The sequence below is a fragment of the Amphiura filiformis genome, chromosome 4 (genome assembly GCF_039555335.1).
Source record: "Amphiura filiformis chromosome 4, Afil_fr2py, whole genome shotgun sequence".
NCBI lineage: Eukaryota > Metazoa > Echinodermata > Ophiuroidea > Amphilepidida > Amphiuridae > Amphiura > Amphiura filiformis.
This window is the reverse complement of record NC_092631.1, coordinates 27,984,652-28,002,737: the sequence shown is the minus strand read 5'-3', so window position 1 is coordinate 28,002,737 and position 18,086 is coordinate 27,984,652. Positions and strand designations below refer to the sequence as shown.

Sequence of the window (18,086 nt, the reverse complement as noted above, 5' to 3'; positions counted from 1 at the left end):
CACCCCTCACTTATCCTTGACCCTTTGGTTAATGACCAGCAAAGAGCAACTTCAAAATTAGAACTTGAAACCATATCATATTCTCTCTTAGTAAAGCCTTCTCTTTTTACAAACAAAAAGTAAATACCCCAGCCATTTTTTTGAAAGAAACTGTTCCATCATGCCTGGCGTCACTGCAGGAAATACCATAGAGTACCTGTATCTTTTAGCATGTGATCGCCATTTTCATGATATGTATATGTGCATCCATAATTGACTGTATTTACCATATTTGTAGAAATTCCTTTTTGCTTGCGAGCACTACATACAGTTAATTGGCAGATGATACTGGCAATGTTTTAAATGGGAATTATCATTGTCAAAAATACCTTTAATTAAATTCCCCCTCTCCTTTGGTTAATGTGATATCCCCGGGTGTTAATTAGTCAAGAATACAGTATTTGTTGAATTTTACAGTGGCATAGAGTCCAATTCTGAGGAGTAGGTCAAGGGCAACGTCTTGGCCAATATCTGGTCTGTATAGACCACTTGACATGTGACGTCATTGCCCGGCAGTATGCGCACGCATTATGGCACTTTCCATTGTTCTTTGCCCTGCAGTGTGCGTGCGCATCGTAGTTTGCTCAGGGCATGTGTATTTTAAATCTCCAACCACATTTCATATAGTACAAGAAAGTCATTGAACAGTGAAGCGGTTCGTTCGAGCATATCGAAAGACCAATCCCTCGCCTTTGTTGATAAACATTGATGTCAAGTGGTCTATAGTCACTTAAGTTGTAGGGATGGGTGTATATTGATCCCAATATATCACAGTTATCATTTGTGTTTGGCCAGCATTTATCATTTAAAACCTACCTGAGCTGGATGATGCTCTTGGAAGCCAGCTGCTATCTCCATCTCACCAGCTTCTCCTGATGGGATGGCTATACATGTAGTAGGCTCCATGTAAAAATGTAGCCTATAAATGCATTGTTTTAAAAAAACACCTACCTGAGCTGGATGATGCTCTTGGAAGCCAGCTGCTATCTCCATCTCACCAGCTTCTCCTGATGGGATGGCTATACATGTAGTAGGCTCCATGTAAAAATGTAGCCTATAAATGCATTGTTTTAAAAAACACCTACCTGAGCTGGATGATGCTCTTGAAAGCCAGCTGCTATCTCCATCTCACCAGCTTCTCCTGATGGGATGGCTATACATGTAGTAGGCTCCATGTAAAAATGTAGCCTATAAATGCATTGTTTTAAAAAAAACCTACCTGAGCTGGATGATGCTCTTGGAAGCCAGCTGCTATCTCCATCTCGCCAGCTTCTCCTGATGGGATGGCTATACATGTAGTAGGCTCCGTGTAAAAATGTAGCCTATAAATGCATTGTTTAAAACCCTACCTGGGCTGGATGATGCTCTTGGAAGCCAGCTGCTATCTCCATCTCACCAGCTTCTCCTGATGGTATGGCTATACATGTAGTAGGCTCCATGTAAAAGTGTAGCCTATAAATGCATTGTTTAAAACCTACCTGAGCTGGATGATGCTCTTGGAAGCCAGCTGCTATCTCCATCTCGCCAGCTTCTCCTGATGGGATGGCTATACATGTAGTAGGCTCCATGTAAAAATGTAGCCTATAAATGCATTGTTTAAAACCTACCTGAGCTGGATGATGCTCTTGGAAGCCAGCTGCTATCTCCATCTCACCAGCTTCTCCTGATGGGATGGCTATACATGTAGTAGGCTCCATGTAAAAATGTAGCCTATAAATGCATTGTTTAAAACCCTACCTGGGCTGGATGATGCTCTTGGAAGCCAGCTGCTATCTCCATCTCACCAGCTTCTCCTGATGGGATGGCTATACATGTAGTAGGCTCCATGTAAAAATGTAGCCTATAAATGCATTGTTTAAAAAAAAAACCTACCTGAGCTGGATGATGCTCTTGAAAGCCAGCTGCTATCTCCATCTCGCCAGCTTCTCCTGATGGGATGGCTATACATGTAGTAGGCTCCATGTAAAAATGTAGCCTATAAATGCATTGTTTAAAAAACCTACCTGAGCTGGATGATGCTCTTGAAAGCCAGCTGCTATCTCCATCTCGCCAGCTTCTCCTGATGGGATGGCTATACATGTAGTAGGCTCCATGTAAAATGTAGCCTATAAATGCATTGTTTAAAAACCCTACCTGGGCTGGATGATGCTCTTGGAAGCCAGCTGCTATCTCCATCTCACCAGCTTCTCCTGATGGGATGACTATACATGTAGTAGGCTCCATGTAAAAATGTAGCCTATAAATGCATTGTTTAAAACCTACCTGAGCTGGATGATGCTCTTGGAAGCCAGCTGCTATCTCCATCTCACCAGCTTCTCCTGATGGGATGACTATACATGTAGTAGGCTCCATGTAAAAATGTAGCCTATAAATGCATTGTTAAAAAAAAAACCTACCTGAGCTGGATGATGCTCTTGAAAGCCAGCTGCTATCTCCATCTCGCCAGCTTCTCCTGATGGGATGACTATACATGTAGTAGGCTCCATGTAAAAATGTAGCCTATAAATGCATTGTTTAAAAAAAAAAAAACCTACCTGAGCTGGATGATGCTCTTGGAAGCCAGCTGCTATCTCCATCTCACCAGCTTCTCCTGATGGGATGGCTATACATGTAGTAGGCTCCATGTAAAAGTGCTCTTGTGCTGCTGTACATATAGTCCCTTCTAGAATGACGGATGATTCAACGAAACCTTTGTCTATGTCTCCCTTCTCCAAGGTTTCAAAAGGCTGAGGATGGAAAGCCTCTTTTTCAATGGCTTCCTGGATTTGGATAAAAAGTGATGCTTAATTTTTTTCAGACACTTTGGTGAACAAAAAATGGAGCTCAGGTGAACAGGCTTATAATAAATTGTGAGAGCAAAAAATAACAGAACTGGATGGGGATCGAACCAGCGCACTTGAGATATACGGTCAAATATTAGCACATTCATATGCATCACATGGAAATACAGTGGTGTGCCAATGAATATTCACTACCTTTTGTTTCACCTCAAGAAAGTGGACCTTTTCCCCAAATAAATTTGCTTACATGCCAAAAAATGGACTTAAGCCACAATGTATGATTTTATTATATTAAATTGGTTAATTTTTTTCAAACCTGATTTTTTGGCATTTTTGTAATGTTTACACATCTCCCAACTTGCACCTAAATGGAATCAGCCAAATTTGTTGTTCGACATAAAGCCATAATTCTTGAATTATAACTTTATGTCCTCCTATAGAACTGCATGTCAAACAGCCAAAATAACCAGTAGGGTTTCTTTCACTTTACCTTGTTATTTTAGCTCAAAGTGGACAGAAAGTTCAAACGACAAATCGTATTATACTGAATAGCATATGAGTGGAAGCGGTGTACATTTACGCGGAGTTTGACACCTCATTTGTCGCAAACAGATCAAAACTTTTGAAGTTATGCTCATTTGAACAAGCCTACTATCAAATTTGAAAGTTGCAGGTCCGCCCCAATGAATTCACACAATAAACTTTGATCATTCTTCATCCTCACAAGAAGCAATAGGAAAGTTAGTCATGCAAAGAAGAAGAGGAGAGCACTGATTACACCTGTATACTGCCAACCATCTCAAGTGGTATGAGTGCAACTTTCATTCCAGTGGATAGGTTCGGTTAAATAAGCATAACTTCAAAAATACTCATCCGTTTGCAACAAATGAGGTGTAAAAATTCGCGTCAATTAACACTGCTTCCACTCATATCCCATTTAGTGTAACACAATTTGTCGTTTGAATTTGACAGACAAATTTCTTACCTGGTAAGTTTCTTTTTTGGAGCAGTTTAGTATTATTTCAGCATTTTGAGTATTGAATAACAAATTTAAAATCATTGAAGGAAATCGTACATTATGGCTTTAAACCCCTAAAAATTTCTTTATAATAAAAACCTTCTTTGGTACATTTTTCAAAAGTGGACCTTTTTTACCATGGGCTGTATTGCCACCCCCATCTAGATGCACTCCTTGAGTGAAATAATTAATAATTATGATCACATCATATAATTGGGGAGTTTTGCACTATATCAATGCCACCAACATTCCCACTGTTCACATCATGAGATGTGCAAACTAACCTCAATTGTGGTGATTACTGGTAACTCCTCATATGACACATGGACCAGCTTGGCAGCCTTATGTGCAGCCTCTGGAGATGTGCCAACAATACCACCGATGATTGCCCCGGTAGAGTACACCTGTCAGCAAATAGTATGTATGATATCATCACCATTATCTTCATCATCATGGCCATCATCATCATCAAAATCATAATATCATCACCATCATTGTCATTCTCATGTCTTCATCATCATCACCATGATGTACCACCATCATCGGCATCATTGTTATCATATAATCATCACCATCATTGTTATCCTCATTGCCTTCATCATCATCGTGGTGGTGATGTACCACCATCATCAAAATCATATCATCATCACCATCATTGTCATCCTCATCGCCATCATCATCATGATAATCATTATCATCATCGTGGTGGTGATGTACCTCCATCATCGGTACCATTGCTATCATCACTGTCATCATCTTCAAAATCATATTATCATCACTATCATTGTCATCCTCATTGAATTCGATCAACTTTATCATGATAATCAACATCATGATAATCATCATCATCATTGTGGTGGCGATGTATCACCATCATGATAATCATCATCATCATCGTGGTGGTGACGTACCACCATCATCGGCACCATTGCTATCATCACTGTCATCATCATCATCAAAATCATATCATCACCATCATTGTCATCCTCATTGAATTCGATCAACTTTATCATGATAATCAACATCATCATCACATCATCATTGTGGTGGCGATGTATCACCATCATCGGCATCATTGTTATTATCATCAAAATCATATTATCATCACCATCATTGTCATCATCATGAAGATAATAATCATCATCATCATCATGGTAGTGATGTACCACCATCATCGGCATCATTGTTATCATCACTGACATCATCATGGTCATCATAATAGTATGGTGGACCACTATCATCACCACCACCACCACACCACCATCACCATTACCATCACCATCATAATCATCACCACCAAATCATCACCACCAGCATTGACCAGTGTTATCTGGTTATCATCTTAGCTTGTAGTGTCACATTGGTTCACTTATCCGTGACACTTCATGACTAAGACTAATATGCCAGCATAGTGGTTAGGATTACATCACTGTCATCATCAAAGGCAGCATTTGGTTCATTTGCTGACTTTGGTAACAGTGGGCAAGCAGTGATTTTTTTTCACAGGCTTTTGGCCCAGAAGTCTTATTTGATACACTTATCTCCAGCACATCATCACCATTTCTACATAACTGTCATCACTATTATCACCATCATCAATATCAACAATCACTAACTACCACCTTCATTCACATACCTATTTAATCACCAAGATTTCACTATCATTATCATCATCATCATCATCAATGTCAACAACAACACCAAAAATCCACTTTCTCCATCGATATCATCTACATGAACACCAACAACAAACAACACCATCGCATACACTTCCTCCATCACCACCACCACCACCACCACCACCACCCACCCACCCACCCACCACCACCACCACCACCACCCTTCGGACTAGAGAACCTTCGGACTAGCGACCCTTTCGACTAGACATAAGTCACGCTCAATTCATGATATACTCATACCTCTTTGGTAACCAAGATTTCATTATCATCAACACTAGACTCGTTAACACCAGTAACATCCTCAGCACTAACATATGTCACAAATCCTTCTACCTCTTTGGCTGCCTCCAGACTGGTAGACCTGTAAAATTAATTCAATAAGTGACAGGTTTTCTGTGCTGGGTACTGTATGAGCTGAAATTTTCGCAGTGGTTTTATTTTTGCAAATTTTATGGATCAGTATGAGGTCGCGAAAATAACAACCTGTGGTTACGATAATGTTCTTAACCCCTTGAGAAGTACCTGCCGATTGACCAAAATGAATATTGTGTCCAATTTTGAACCAATCAAGGAGGGTATTAATAAGATCATCTGCAAATGCAAGTTTGACCATAAATAGTTTAAAGCCTAGTCATAATTGGCAATTGAAATGACCAGTTATAGTGTCCAGGAGGTTAAAGACATATAGTAACATTTCCATAAAAAATAAGATTAGTATTTCCTTTCCATAAAATGTTAGCCTAAATACTGTCCGATATGTCCCATTTAATTTTAATTTTGAGCCGAACAACTGAGGTAAAGCAAAAAAATTACTGCCATTTTTTATCCCCCTTTTTAAGACAAAAAATATTCTTGATTGGCTATATTTTCCAACCCCCACCAAAGTATTTATGAACACTCCCTAAGGTAAAATTGCATCAAAAGTGGGTTTTGAATTTTTTAACCACTCTGTACTTGCACCCTGTGAGTCAAATTTGGTTGCATTTTCACATAAAATAAATAATTGACTGAATAAATACACTCTTTACCGAGGGGAAAGCTGCACTTTTTTGCATACACATTATACAATATTGGCCTCACTTGTGAATTCCCACAAGATTTTAACATGCCTACGTATAGGCCTATATAAAGCATTTAGTAGTAAGAATATTCAATTAAAGCCATATTACAACATTTGCTGAGGAGAACGCCCTCAAAAAGTTTTTTACACGATTGTAATGTACTTTAGTCAATAAAGATACTCTGCAAAAATCAAGACTTTAGGTGCTGTAGTTTTTGTCCAAATCCGAAATTTTGAATAAAACAATGGAACCGGCATTTTATTATTACGATGGAAATATCAGTGTAACACGTACGCACAGTACGTACACGACATGCAGAATACACATACACACACACCCCGAGGATCATACCGTGTTACAAACGTGGGAGTAACATGCATGGGCACTAGTAGTAAATTCCATTTTCTATGCTTTACCTCACTTATTCGGCTCAAAATTAAAAGGGGACATATCTGACAGTAAAAGCTAACATTTTATGGAAAATAAATACTAATCTATTTTTACAGAAATGTTATAATATGGCTTTAATGAAAACAATAAATTGAGAGTAAACTTACAGAACTCTGGCCCGTCCTCGTGGTGGAAGAACAAATGCTATGTACAGCTCACCTGTCAAAAATTAGAGCAAAACGGTTCAAACTCATGAAATAGAGACTTTTTTCAGACCACAAAAACTGAAAACCAGGATTGTGCTTTAAACATATCAATATTGAGCTTTGCCCCTCAGTCAAAGAAAGAAATTGGCAAAATTGGCACTTTTGCACCAAATTCGGGCAAATTTTCAGATTTTTGCCCAATTTTAGTCTTTAGGAGTTTTTTTTCTTTCCTCCTCCTAATTCCCCAGAAAAATTCCTGGCATAACTACTGACCAAAAACCTTCATTGTACCGTACCACATCTCACCAAACACCCCCCACTTCTTGACTCAAATTGACAGAAATAGTATACTGTGACATTAATCTTACCATTCTTGAGGTTAACCCCCCCAGTAAAAATAAGAAAAATGAGACCAAAATTCCCCAATTTCAGGCAAATTTCATGATTTTTGCAGAATTTTGGCACATTTTTGTATTTTTGGCTCCTGTTAATTTTTCCAAACCCCTTTCCCAACTGCTCCCCCCAAAAAAAAAATCATAGCACTGTCACCATGATCACTGACCAAAATCTTTCCTGAGCACCCCCTCCCATGATTCATATGCTCTGTGTGCTGGCCAGACTTCAACCTAAAAATTACAAGTTTTGAGATATTTTTCATGCTGATTCCAAATATGGTCATGAAAATTTTGAATTTTAAAAGAAAATTTGAAACTTGTCGTCTGCAGTCGACACCCGTGTGGAGAGGGTTAATCCCGGGGGGTACTCAAGTTTGGTTTTGGTAGGGACGTGCTGCTGAGATTTTGGAAGTGGACCCATAAATATACCAATTTTTCAAGAAATTTGGACCCATTGATATACCAAAAGTCCAAATTTTTGGCCGAATTTAACCAAAATTGTCTTATTTTTTCCAATTTTTCCAAAAATTTGGGGAAAATTGGGCTATTTTCCTAAAAAATTGAGAAAATTTTGAAAAAGGACCCATTCATATACCAAAATAGGCTTTGAAAAAGGGGTCATTGATATACCAAAAGGCTGAAAATGCTACCCATATTTATGCACATTCCCATATGGTCATTTGTACTGAGTACCCCGGGTTAATAACCTGGCTTTCCCAATATATGGCTAGATTTCATGACAATTGCTCACATACCTTGTACAGGGGGCAAGTCATCAACAAATACAGCTTCACCAGATGTCTGTTGTAATGCAGAGCGATGTACAATGGGGCGTCCAATTGGGTCAATGTCTGGCTGATCTTTTGGTACAGGCTGTAAATAAATATTATGATCACAAAATCACTTTTGTAAATATTTTTATTTTGAATATTATATCATGAAGCTTCTTTTTTCAAATACAATACATTGAATAACAAATACCTTTTACAAAATACATTTTATGTCGAATATTTGGAGTATTATGGCCCTTATAAGACATTAGTTTATACTTGCATTATTTTGTTTTTCTCACCTGATACAGGGTTGATCCATGTGGAACCTTCCTGGGTATGGACATAAACTCTGGAGTTGGCAGCAAAGGAGTGGAACTGTTCACCTTTTAAATATTGGATATAAATAATAAACATTAATTTATTAACACATAATTAGCCGGGAAACAAAAGCCAAAATCTTCATCAAGGGCCATTTGGGCCCTTATGCACAAAATAGTTAGACCGGGTCTTAAGTTAGACCTGGTCTAACTGGAATTTAAATTTCATCAGGAATTGTCCCATACTCTTATTTCCTCTCTAGATTAGCTAGCAACTTCTAAAGATTTAAATGCAAAGTTCAAAAATAATACAAAACTAGAGCGGTTCTCGGGTTGCGCGGTTTTCGGCATACGCGATTGGTGTGTAAGGTTGTTGGGTGATGGTATGGTAGTGGTTGTGTTTAGATGTGAGTTTCTTTTCAGAACCCTGTATGGGCGAAGCCTGGATGGTGGATGGGGAGTGTGGGGTGATTAAAGAAGGAAATAATATGGAAATGTAATAGGCCGCACAGCTGTGTAATGTTTATGTTTTACAAGATGCCCAGAGCACGGGTTGGGATATGGGATATCCCCTCATGGTGTCGAGTTCACAACAGGTGTTGGTATTGCTTTACCAAAACAACCCGAGCCGTGTGTTGGAAGTTTTTGTATGTATAGATAGTTTTCTAGCAATGTTGACTGTACCCACCAAGTTTCATGCACATACGACAGATTTTAGTCATTTGACCTCAGATGACCCCTAAGTGACCTTGGATTACCCCCAAAATGACCATCCAAACATTTGACTCTTAATGTTGACTGTACTCACCAAATTTCATGCTGTTATGTCAGTTTTTAGTAATTTGACATCAGATGACCCCTGGGTGACCTCGGATGACACCGAAATGACCTTCCAATAATTTGACTCTAAATGTTGACTATACCCACCAAGTTTCGTGCCCATATAACAGTTTTAGTAATTTGACCTCAGATGCCCCTGGGTGACCTTGGATGAGCCCGAAATGACATTCCAAAAATTTTACTCTTAAGTGTTGACTATACCCACCAAGTTTCGTGCCCATATGACAGTTTTTAGTCATTTGACCTCAGATGAACCCTGGGTGACCTTGGATGACCCCGAAATCTATCCAGCTCTGTAAGAACATCAACTACAAATACAACTGACCAAGTTTAGGCGATACACCATGTTGTTAAAACCCCTGTAGACCCTATAAGGAACAAACCAAAAGATCGATGACGCCCTATAAACGTAACTAGTTTCATTTCTCAGCCGACCCCTCCTCCCTGCCAGAAACGTAATAATGAAATGTTGAAAATTTTGACATAATAATAATAATGACACATTCTTCAGACCGATGGTTTTGTACAAACGTAATCGAGTATTTTTACCCCTCACCCCTAAACGAAACTGGTTTATAGGACGTCATTGATCTTTTGGTTTGTTCCCTAATACTCGGCATCATCGCACATGTTGACTTCCAAACTTCATCATAGTGTTGACTATACCCACCAAGTTTCGTGCCCATATGACAGTTTTTAGTCATTTGACCTCAGATGAACCCTGGGTGACCTTGGATGACCCCGAAATCTATCCAGCTCTGTAAGAACATCAACTACAAATACAACTGACCAAGTTTAGGCGATACACCATGTTGTTAAAACCCCTGTAGACCCTATAAGGAACAAACCAAAAGATCGATGACGTCCTATAAACGTAACTAGTTTCATTTCTCAGCCGTAATTTCTCCTCCCTGCCAGAAACGTAATAATGAAATGTTGAAAATTTTGACATAATAATAATAATGACACATTCTTCAGACCGATGGTTTTGTACAAACGTAATCGAATATTTTTACCCCCTCACCCCTAAACGAAACTGGTTTATAGGACGTCATTGATCTTTTGGTTTGTTCCCTAATACTCGGCATCATCGCACATGTTGACTTCCAAACTTCATCACAACATAAACTTCGAAAATGATCCATTCATACTGACCCATTTATTGATACCTTCTGTTTGTATCAATTGCCAGTGAGCAAAATACACATGCTCTGTTCACTATACACAGCAAGGTATATGTAGCTATGTGCACGATATTACAACCTCTACCTTGCTGCATTTGATTTGCAGTTCTGACATCTGGCCTGCGCCGGTTTAACAACCAGGTCAAACCTTTGGAGCGGGGCTAGACAGGGATGACAGAATGCGGTGTCGTCATTAATTAAATAAAATTTATTACTTTTGGTAAACAAGGGTTGTCTGAGAAGAAAAAATGTGGAAAGGTGAAAAGCAAAATGAAAAAAAAGAGAAGAAAAACAGAAGGGGAAAATGGGGAAGAAAATTTCCTTTCTCCATGCTCAAAATTAAATGTTGAGATTAAAGTTTTCATTTTTCGTTGGAAAGGGTGTGCCCGAGTGATTGCGTATTAAAACAAACGTTAACAAACAAAAACAAAATTTCCTAAATTGTTATGCCAAAATAAAAAATTTAATCTTGTAAATTTTTGGCTCTATGTAAAGTTTGGAAGGATTTTTGTTTCTCAAAAAAAGAAAAAAAAATCTGGTGTCATAATGAGTCAAAAGATGTATGTTTTATACAGTAAATGAAGTAAAAATTATGATGCGCAGTGATTATGCCACGTTATTAAATTTCTAATCTTAATATTTCGTCTTTTTGTCAAAATTCAAAAAGTATGTGATAGCTGATTTATTGCTCAACCACACCAAGTATTTAGTTTTGTTGGCGTTAAAATACCCAAACAATTAAGTTTCTGACGATACAGTTCTTTCAGGGACACCCTGTATATAGCATGTTTATACTACAGTATCGATTTTATTGAAGGTCACTGGTAAACAAACACTTGATAGTCTGTGCCACGAAATGAACGACTCTAATCAGCTGCGGCAATTCCCCAATGGTGGATAGGCCTATACTATACACGTATTCTTATTCGTGCATTTGACGGACTTGGGTGTTTTTGTTTTTGTTAAATATCTCCTCTCCTGAACACATATTATTATAGAAAATCTATCTACTTCATTCGATTACATACTATATACCCTGCAACTTTCAATCTACACAGTGGCTAGATAAACCCTTAAACGTGCGAACAAATATTGCAAAACAAAATTAAAGTATGGCTCTCCGCCTATGGCTCCGCCCATACAATAAATAAAGCAAATGTGAAGGAAGATGTCCTTTCTCCTGGGACTAAATTCCACTTGGACCTGGTCTAAGTCTTTTGTGCATACAGACCCTGGGTTTAAAATTTACAGGCCGTAATCAATTTCTAAGAGCCTGAATTCCAACTGTAACATTACAATAATTTCACTGATCCACTTTTGTGACACTTTAAAAGAACAGCAAATCAACAAGGGGTAATGCCACCAATTGATGTTGAAATCAGCATTCATTGAGTCTGTTTTTGTGACACAAGCCCAGCAGCATATCGACAGAGGATTTTGGAACAAGGACTTGCTTTATTTTGAACACTGCTGCGACATGTCAAAGATCTGCAAATTAAAAGCACATCATGAAGTACCTTAATTTTATTTGATATACACACACCATGCACGAGCTACTACAAAATAAAAGTGCTAGTTATTTTAGCTATACCATCAGGTTTTATCGATAGTATACTATCCAGAGAAGGAGAGTAGCCACTCATGCTGACATGCTAACTTCTCACGCTATACGTACTCGATATGTTTGTGAAGCATGCTAGCGCACTACACATTCTAAATGTAAACGAGTGACTTTCCACTCTTTCAAGGAGTTGAACGAAGGACAACCTGTTTTTGAGTGGAAAACACTCTAAAATGAAAGAAAGTACATTTTCTTCAGGCAATATTCACTCTTTTGAGAGTGAAATTTTTCCACTCAAAAAGGGATGGTCTTCAATTTCACTCTCTCACTCTTTTTTTCCACTCTTTCCACTCGGTGTACATTTAGAGAGCATGTTCACGAGGCCACATTGTACTGTGGCTCTAGTTGTTACTGATCAATTGGTGTGTTTCACCTGGGGGAATATGAAGGAATAGAGCACAGGCCAGGGGGGGCCACTCACATAATTGGTCTGTACGCATGCGTGACCAAAAAAACAAGGAAAAGGGGGTGTTTTTTTAGGCAAGGCGAGTTACGCGAGTGACGCATTTAGGGTCTAAAAACACTGGTTTTCAAGAATAAGGGTAGTTTTCTGAAACTTTTTTCAAATTTTTGGTATATTCCGAGTCCGAAACGGGTACATTTTTTTTCATTTTTACTGGCCAAAAAACTCATTAGGGGGTAAATTCTATATTAAGTTGCCTTAAGGGGCTAAATTTGCTGGTAGGGTAAAACTCGTTTAGGGGGGGTTTGAAAAAAATTTGGTCACGCATGCATACAGTGTCATATTTGAGTGATCCCCCCTGGAGCACAGGAATGCTAGGAGTTCAGTATAAACACATTGAATGACACTAGCAGGCACTAACTGAGACCTGTATGGTGAACTTATAATCAGTTTCAACCTGAATATTCTTAGACCTGTGTGCAGAAGTAAGATCGTTGTGGCTTTGGGGTTCAGCACACACCCTTTAGGTTTTCAGTAAATTGATGCTAATTCAATTTCCCCTCTTTACCTGCTTTTCTTGAAGACTCTGAAGGACATGACAGAAGAACTTGAAGAAGCTTCCAGCCACCAGATCACTACAGTACTCACTATCCTTTCCTGTGGCATTTAAAGCAGGTTGGAGCTCCTCTTTCAAAGAGGTGCAGGTTGATTCCAGCAATTCAGTATTCCACGACCTAAATGTTACATCAGACATAATTATTATAACAACCAAACTATATGCAATATGTATCAAACTTTGATGTGAGTTGTTGAAAAATATTTGTGAATAAAAAGTTACATAAGGCAAAAAAAACCTGTTTTTATGGGCCTGATAGACCCAGACTTTGCATTTTACGAGAATATAGTTTTTGCTAAAATCATGTAAAATCAGCCATTTTGGGGCCAAAATGTATTGATTTTGAAATCTACTTTTTGCCCAAAACAGGTTGATTTTATGCACAGAGCAAATTTTAAAAAAATCTGGGTCGGTCGAGCCTGTAGAAAAGGGTTTTTTTGTCCCCTCAGTAATAAATGTAGCTTATTAGCTTATTACTTATCATCCTTATCTAACAAATGAAACACTTCGGGCGCCAGCACCAAGTGTGAATAGTGAACAGTGCTTTGCATTGTTTTATTCAGTCAACAGAGGATGATATTACTGATTTTTTAGGGGTGAAAGGTTTATACCTGGGTTCTATTCAACGATAATTATGTTGCACAAAATATGGGAGGAAAAAGTTCATCCTGTGGTTGTCCTTAGTGCTTTGCATGCTACATCTATACATTTGTTCGATTCAAGTTAGGTTGTGACGTCAATGCTTTTTTGGGGTTGCGCCGCAAGCGTACCAACAAACTGTCCTTATACGCATGCTAGTACACTGTGTGCATTTAACTTTACGCTCGCCATTCGATACTGCGGCCAGCGAAATGAGCACATATACGTCACTACCGAACTTGAGGTGAACCAAATTATATAGGCTTCAACATCAAAAGCCCAAGTTTTGAACTATTTTCTCAAAATATCAAGAGCTATCTTTAGAACCACTGAACCAAATTATACTAGGCTTGTTCGTATTCATTTTAATTAATTTTTCATGCTGATTCCAAATCTGGTCATGAAAATGTACTATTCTGAAAATATTTTCAATTTTTAAAGAAAATTTGGAACTTTGTCGTCTCTAGTCGACACCCAAGTGGAGAGGGTTAAGTGCTTACCTTCCACAAAGTTTCTTCATTGTCTTGTCTGCAAATACTGGCAGTTTACACAGTCCACCATAAACCAAACGTCCGTCTCTGACGACATCACTGTCCGGTTCAAATGTCACACAGAAAGCAGCATTAACAACTGCATTGTCACTATAGTATCGTCTGTGTGACATCTTGTAGAATTGTACATGTTCATTCTGAAAATGAAATTAATAACCAATAGTTTTATATCATAACATCACTTGCACTTCAATCAGCATTTTTTGCCTAAATACAGGATAACCATTGTCCATTGACAAATTTCGATAATTCCTTGACAAATATTTCCACAGGGTGTGGACTGTTTCAAACAACAACCTAAAGACGGAGAAGGGAGAGTTCTTTCCAAAAGTAGATATGAACTCGGTTTATATGAATGGTTGTAGTTTGCAGTCCAATGTAGGCACCCATAAAGTGGCATTAACTCTTTTTAAAAATCACATGCCCTTTGCAGGAGATTAAGGTCATGTCTTCCAAAGGAGGTGTATAAGGTATATTGGTGATAGCAATCATTTATAGGCAAACATGATGCATGCTGGGAAAGAAAAGGGCTTAAAAGTTATCAAATTCATCACTCGCGACAGCCAATTTGAGCTTTTTTCATTCCCAGCATGCATCACTTTTGCCTATCAATTGCTATCAGCAATATACCTTATGTATTTCAATTGCAATAGCCCAATACACTGAAATCCCTTTTTCAATGCTAGGCCTACTTGAAGATGTCAGGGTGACTTCAAGTTCATAGTTCATATGTGCCTGGACACCTCGAATAAGCCGTAAAGTCCCCCTCTGGTCATTTTTACTTTTTTACATATTTGCAAAGAGCATGTTTCAGGGATTAAAATGACACCTCAATGAACTTCATATGACAATCAGAAGCAAAGTTATGGCTTGTTATAGGTTGTCATGAATCAAAACGCAAAACCAAGAAAACCGCGTTCAAAGTTAGGGAAGCAAAATGACCATTTTTGAAATGAAAACCAGAATATTTCCATAGTAACCAGTACGTTTCTTACATCCTAATTGCTTCAAATTTTACACAGACACGTTATGGGTATTATTACAATAATACAACAAGATTGAGACTGATATTTTATTGTTTTGCACATTTAATGAGCTCTGTTGTATGTTTGTTTTATCTATTTTGGAATTTTTTTCATCAGATGGGCTTCAGAAAATGTTGATTATTTCATATTTCCACTTATTTCTTTAAAATAAAACTTTGTATGTGTTTAGAAGAAAGCTTAAACATTTCAAATCTGCAAAAATCTTAACTTCGCTAAAATACGAGATTTGCATATATTTTCACCTCTAGCTCGAAATGAAGTTTGCCGAGTTTACGGCTCATTCGCCGCGTCCAGTCACATATAATAGTATCATAACAAAACAGAGATGTAACTTACCACATTGTTAAATGGTATTTCAATGTATTGTAGTATTTCGTTAGGCTTAACCAATCCGTCATCAGATAAGTAGGAGTTTCCATTCAAATTACTATCACGTACATTGCCTGGATTCAGAAAGTCATATAATAGTACATAAATCATCTATTTGCGAACAAACAGGTAGCCACCCATAAACCCACCCACTCACAAACCCACCCATTTCTCATTTGTGAATTTTCCCTTCGAAAAAGGAAATATGTGAAAAAGCAGACAAAAAGGGATGATTTTCAATGTTTTTTAAAGTAACAAGTTTTATTTTTGAAAATCTATTTTGGGAGGGTACATCGCACCAGGTGGGTGGGTGAGATTTTGGGTGGATTGGTTTGTGGGTGGGTTTGTGGTGGGTAAGTTTGTGAGTGGGTGGGTTTGTGGACAGGTGGGTGTTTGGATTTGTGGGTGGGTTTGTGTGGGGGTGGGTTTGTGGGTGTTTGGGTGGGAGGATTTGTGGGTGGGTGAGTTTGTGGGTAGTTGGATTTGAGGGTGGGTGGTTTTTGGGTGGGTGGGTTTGTTGGTAGGTAGGTTTGTGGGTGGGTGGATTTGTGGGAGGTAGGTTTGTGGGTGGGTGGTTGATGGGTGGTTGGGTGGGTTGGTGTGACATGATGTTAGAGAGTGAGCCAACATGCCGTGATGTGATGTATTGATTAATTGATTGATCGGTACTAGGTGATGCGAGTTGACATACAAAAATATTGATTGTCCGATTGGTGAGATGGAAAAAAATAAGTGTAATAAAGACATACGATATATTGATTGTCCGATTGGTGAGATGGAAAAAAATAAGTGTAATAAACAAGGCGGTTCTCGAACCACGAGTCTCGCCTGCTTTCGTGACCGCCTGCTTTTGCGATTACTTTTGGTAGAGGTAAATGAATTTGGTGGTTATCGGCTGGACATGATTATCTGGCTGGTATTTGACCTCAGATGACCTTGAAATGACCTTCCAAAAATTGGGCTTTAAATGTTGACTGTACCCACCAAGTTTCATGCCCATACAACAGTTTTTACTTATTTGACCTCAGATGACCCCCAGTGACCTCGAAATGACCTTCCAAAAATTTGGCTTTAAATGTTGACTGTACCCACCAAGTTTCATGCCCGTACAACAGTTTTTACTTAATTTGACCTCAGATAACCCCTGGTGACCTTGAAATGACCTTCCAAAAAATTTGGCTTTAAATGTTGACTGTACCCACCAAGTTTCATGCCCGTACAACAGTTTTTACTAATTTGACCTCAGATGACCCCTGGTGACCTTGAAATGACCTTCCAAAAATTTGGCTTTAAATGTTGACTGTACCCACCAAGTTTCATGCCCATACAAAGGTTTTTACTAATTTGACCTCAGATGACCCCTGGTGACCTTGAAATGACCTTCCAAAAATTTGGGTTTAAATGTTGACTGTACCCACCACAGAATTAGAGAAGGAGAACCGGGACTCCCTATACCGCCACGTACACTCGCGCCGTCAGCTATGGGGAGAAAATTGGGGGTATTCGGGTCCTTGCCGATGGTGCGCGGAGACAAACGAAAACAACTCTGCGTCTCATCTGAAGCGTCTTGGTACTCGCGTGCAGGTCGCATCAAGTGCGTCTATCAAATGCGCCCATCATCCATGTCGCGCTTGCCGAGACAACGAATGCCTCAAGCGCATTCCGAGGGAAACCGAATACCCCCAATTTTTGCTCCATGCCTTTATCAAGATGGCGGTCGAGTCCTGGTTCTCTGGTTTTAATTCTGTGGTACCCACCAAGTTCATGCCCATACAACAGTTTTTACTAATTTGACCTCAGATGACCCCTGGTGACCTTGAAATTACCTTCCAAAAATTTGGCTTTAAATGTTAACTGTACCCACCAAGTTTCATGCCCATATGACAGTTTTTACTAATTTGACCTCAGATGACCCCTGGTGACCTTGAAATGACCTTCCAAAAATTTGGCTTTAAATGTTGACTGTACCCACCAAGTTTCATGCCCATACGACAGTTTTACTAATTTGACCTCAGATGACCCCTGGTGACCTTGAAATGACCTTCCAAAAATTTGGCTTTAAATGTTGACTGTACCAACCAAGTTTCATGCCCATACAACAATTTTTATTAATTTGACCTCAGATGACCCCTACATGACCTCAGTGACCTTGACCCACT

At 38.8% G+C, this 18,086-nt stretch overlaps 1 protein-coding gene across 1 annotated transcript in view; it reads right to left on the bottom strand.

Moving 5' to 3' along the window:
• The window catches only part of LOC140150098 (xanthine dehydrogenase/oxidase-like), a 60,017-nt gene that overhangs the window by 21,940 nt on the left and 19,991 nt on the right, over positions 1-18,086 (bottom strand). The window contains exons 13-24 of the mRNA XM_072172103.1: positions 15,895-16,001; positions 14,462-14,649; positions 13,275-13,440; positions 8,641-8,724; positions 8,324-8,441; positions 7,135-7,186; positions 5,757-5,877; positions 4,122-4,241; positions 2,574-2,798; positions 1,912-2,385; positions 1,518-1,730; positions 856-1,074 (exon numbers count right to left, since the gene is read on the bottom strand). Coding sequence (XP_072028204.1) covers positions 856-1,074; positions 1,518-1,730; positions 1,912-2,385; positions 2,574-2,798; positions 4,122-4,241; positions 5,757-5,877; positions 7,135-7,186; positions 8,324-8,441; positions 8,641-8,724; positions 13,275-13,440; positions 14,462-14,649; positions 15,895-16,001 — 2,087 coding nt within the window. The remainder of the gene's footprint in view (positions 1-855; positions 1,075-1,517; positions 1,731-1,911; positions 2,386-2,573; positions 2,799-4,121; positions 4,242-5,756; positions 5,878-7,134; positions 7,187-8,323; positions 8,442-8,640; positions 8,725-13,274; positions 13,441-14,461; positions 14,650-15,894; positions 16,002-18,086) is intronic.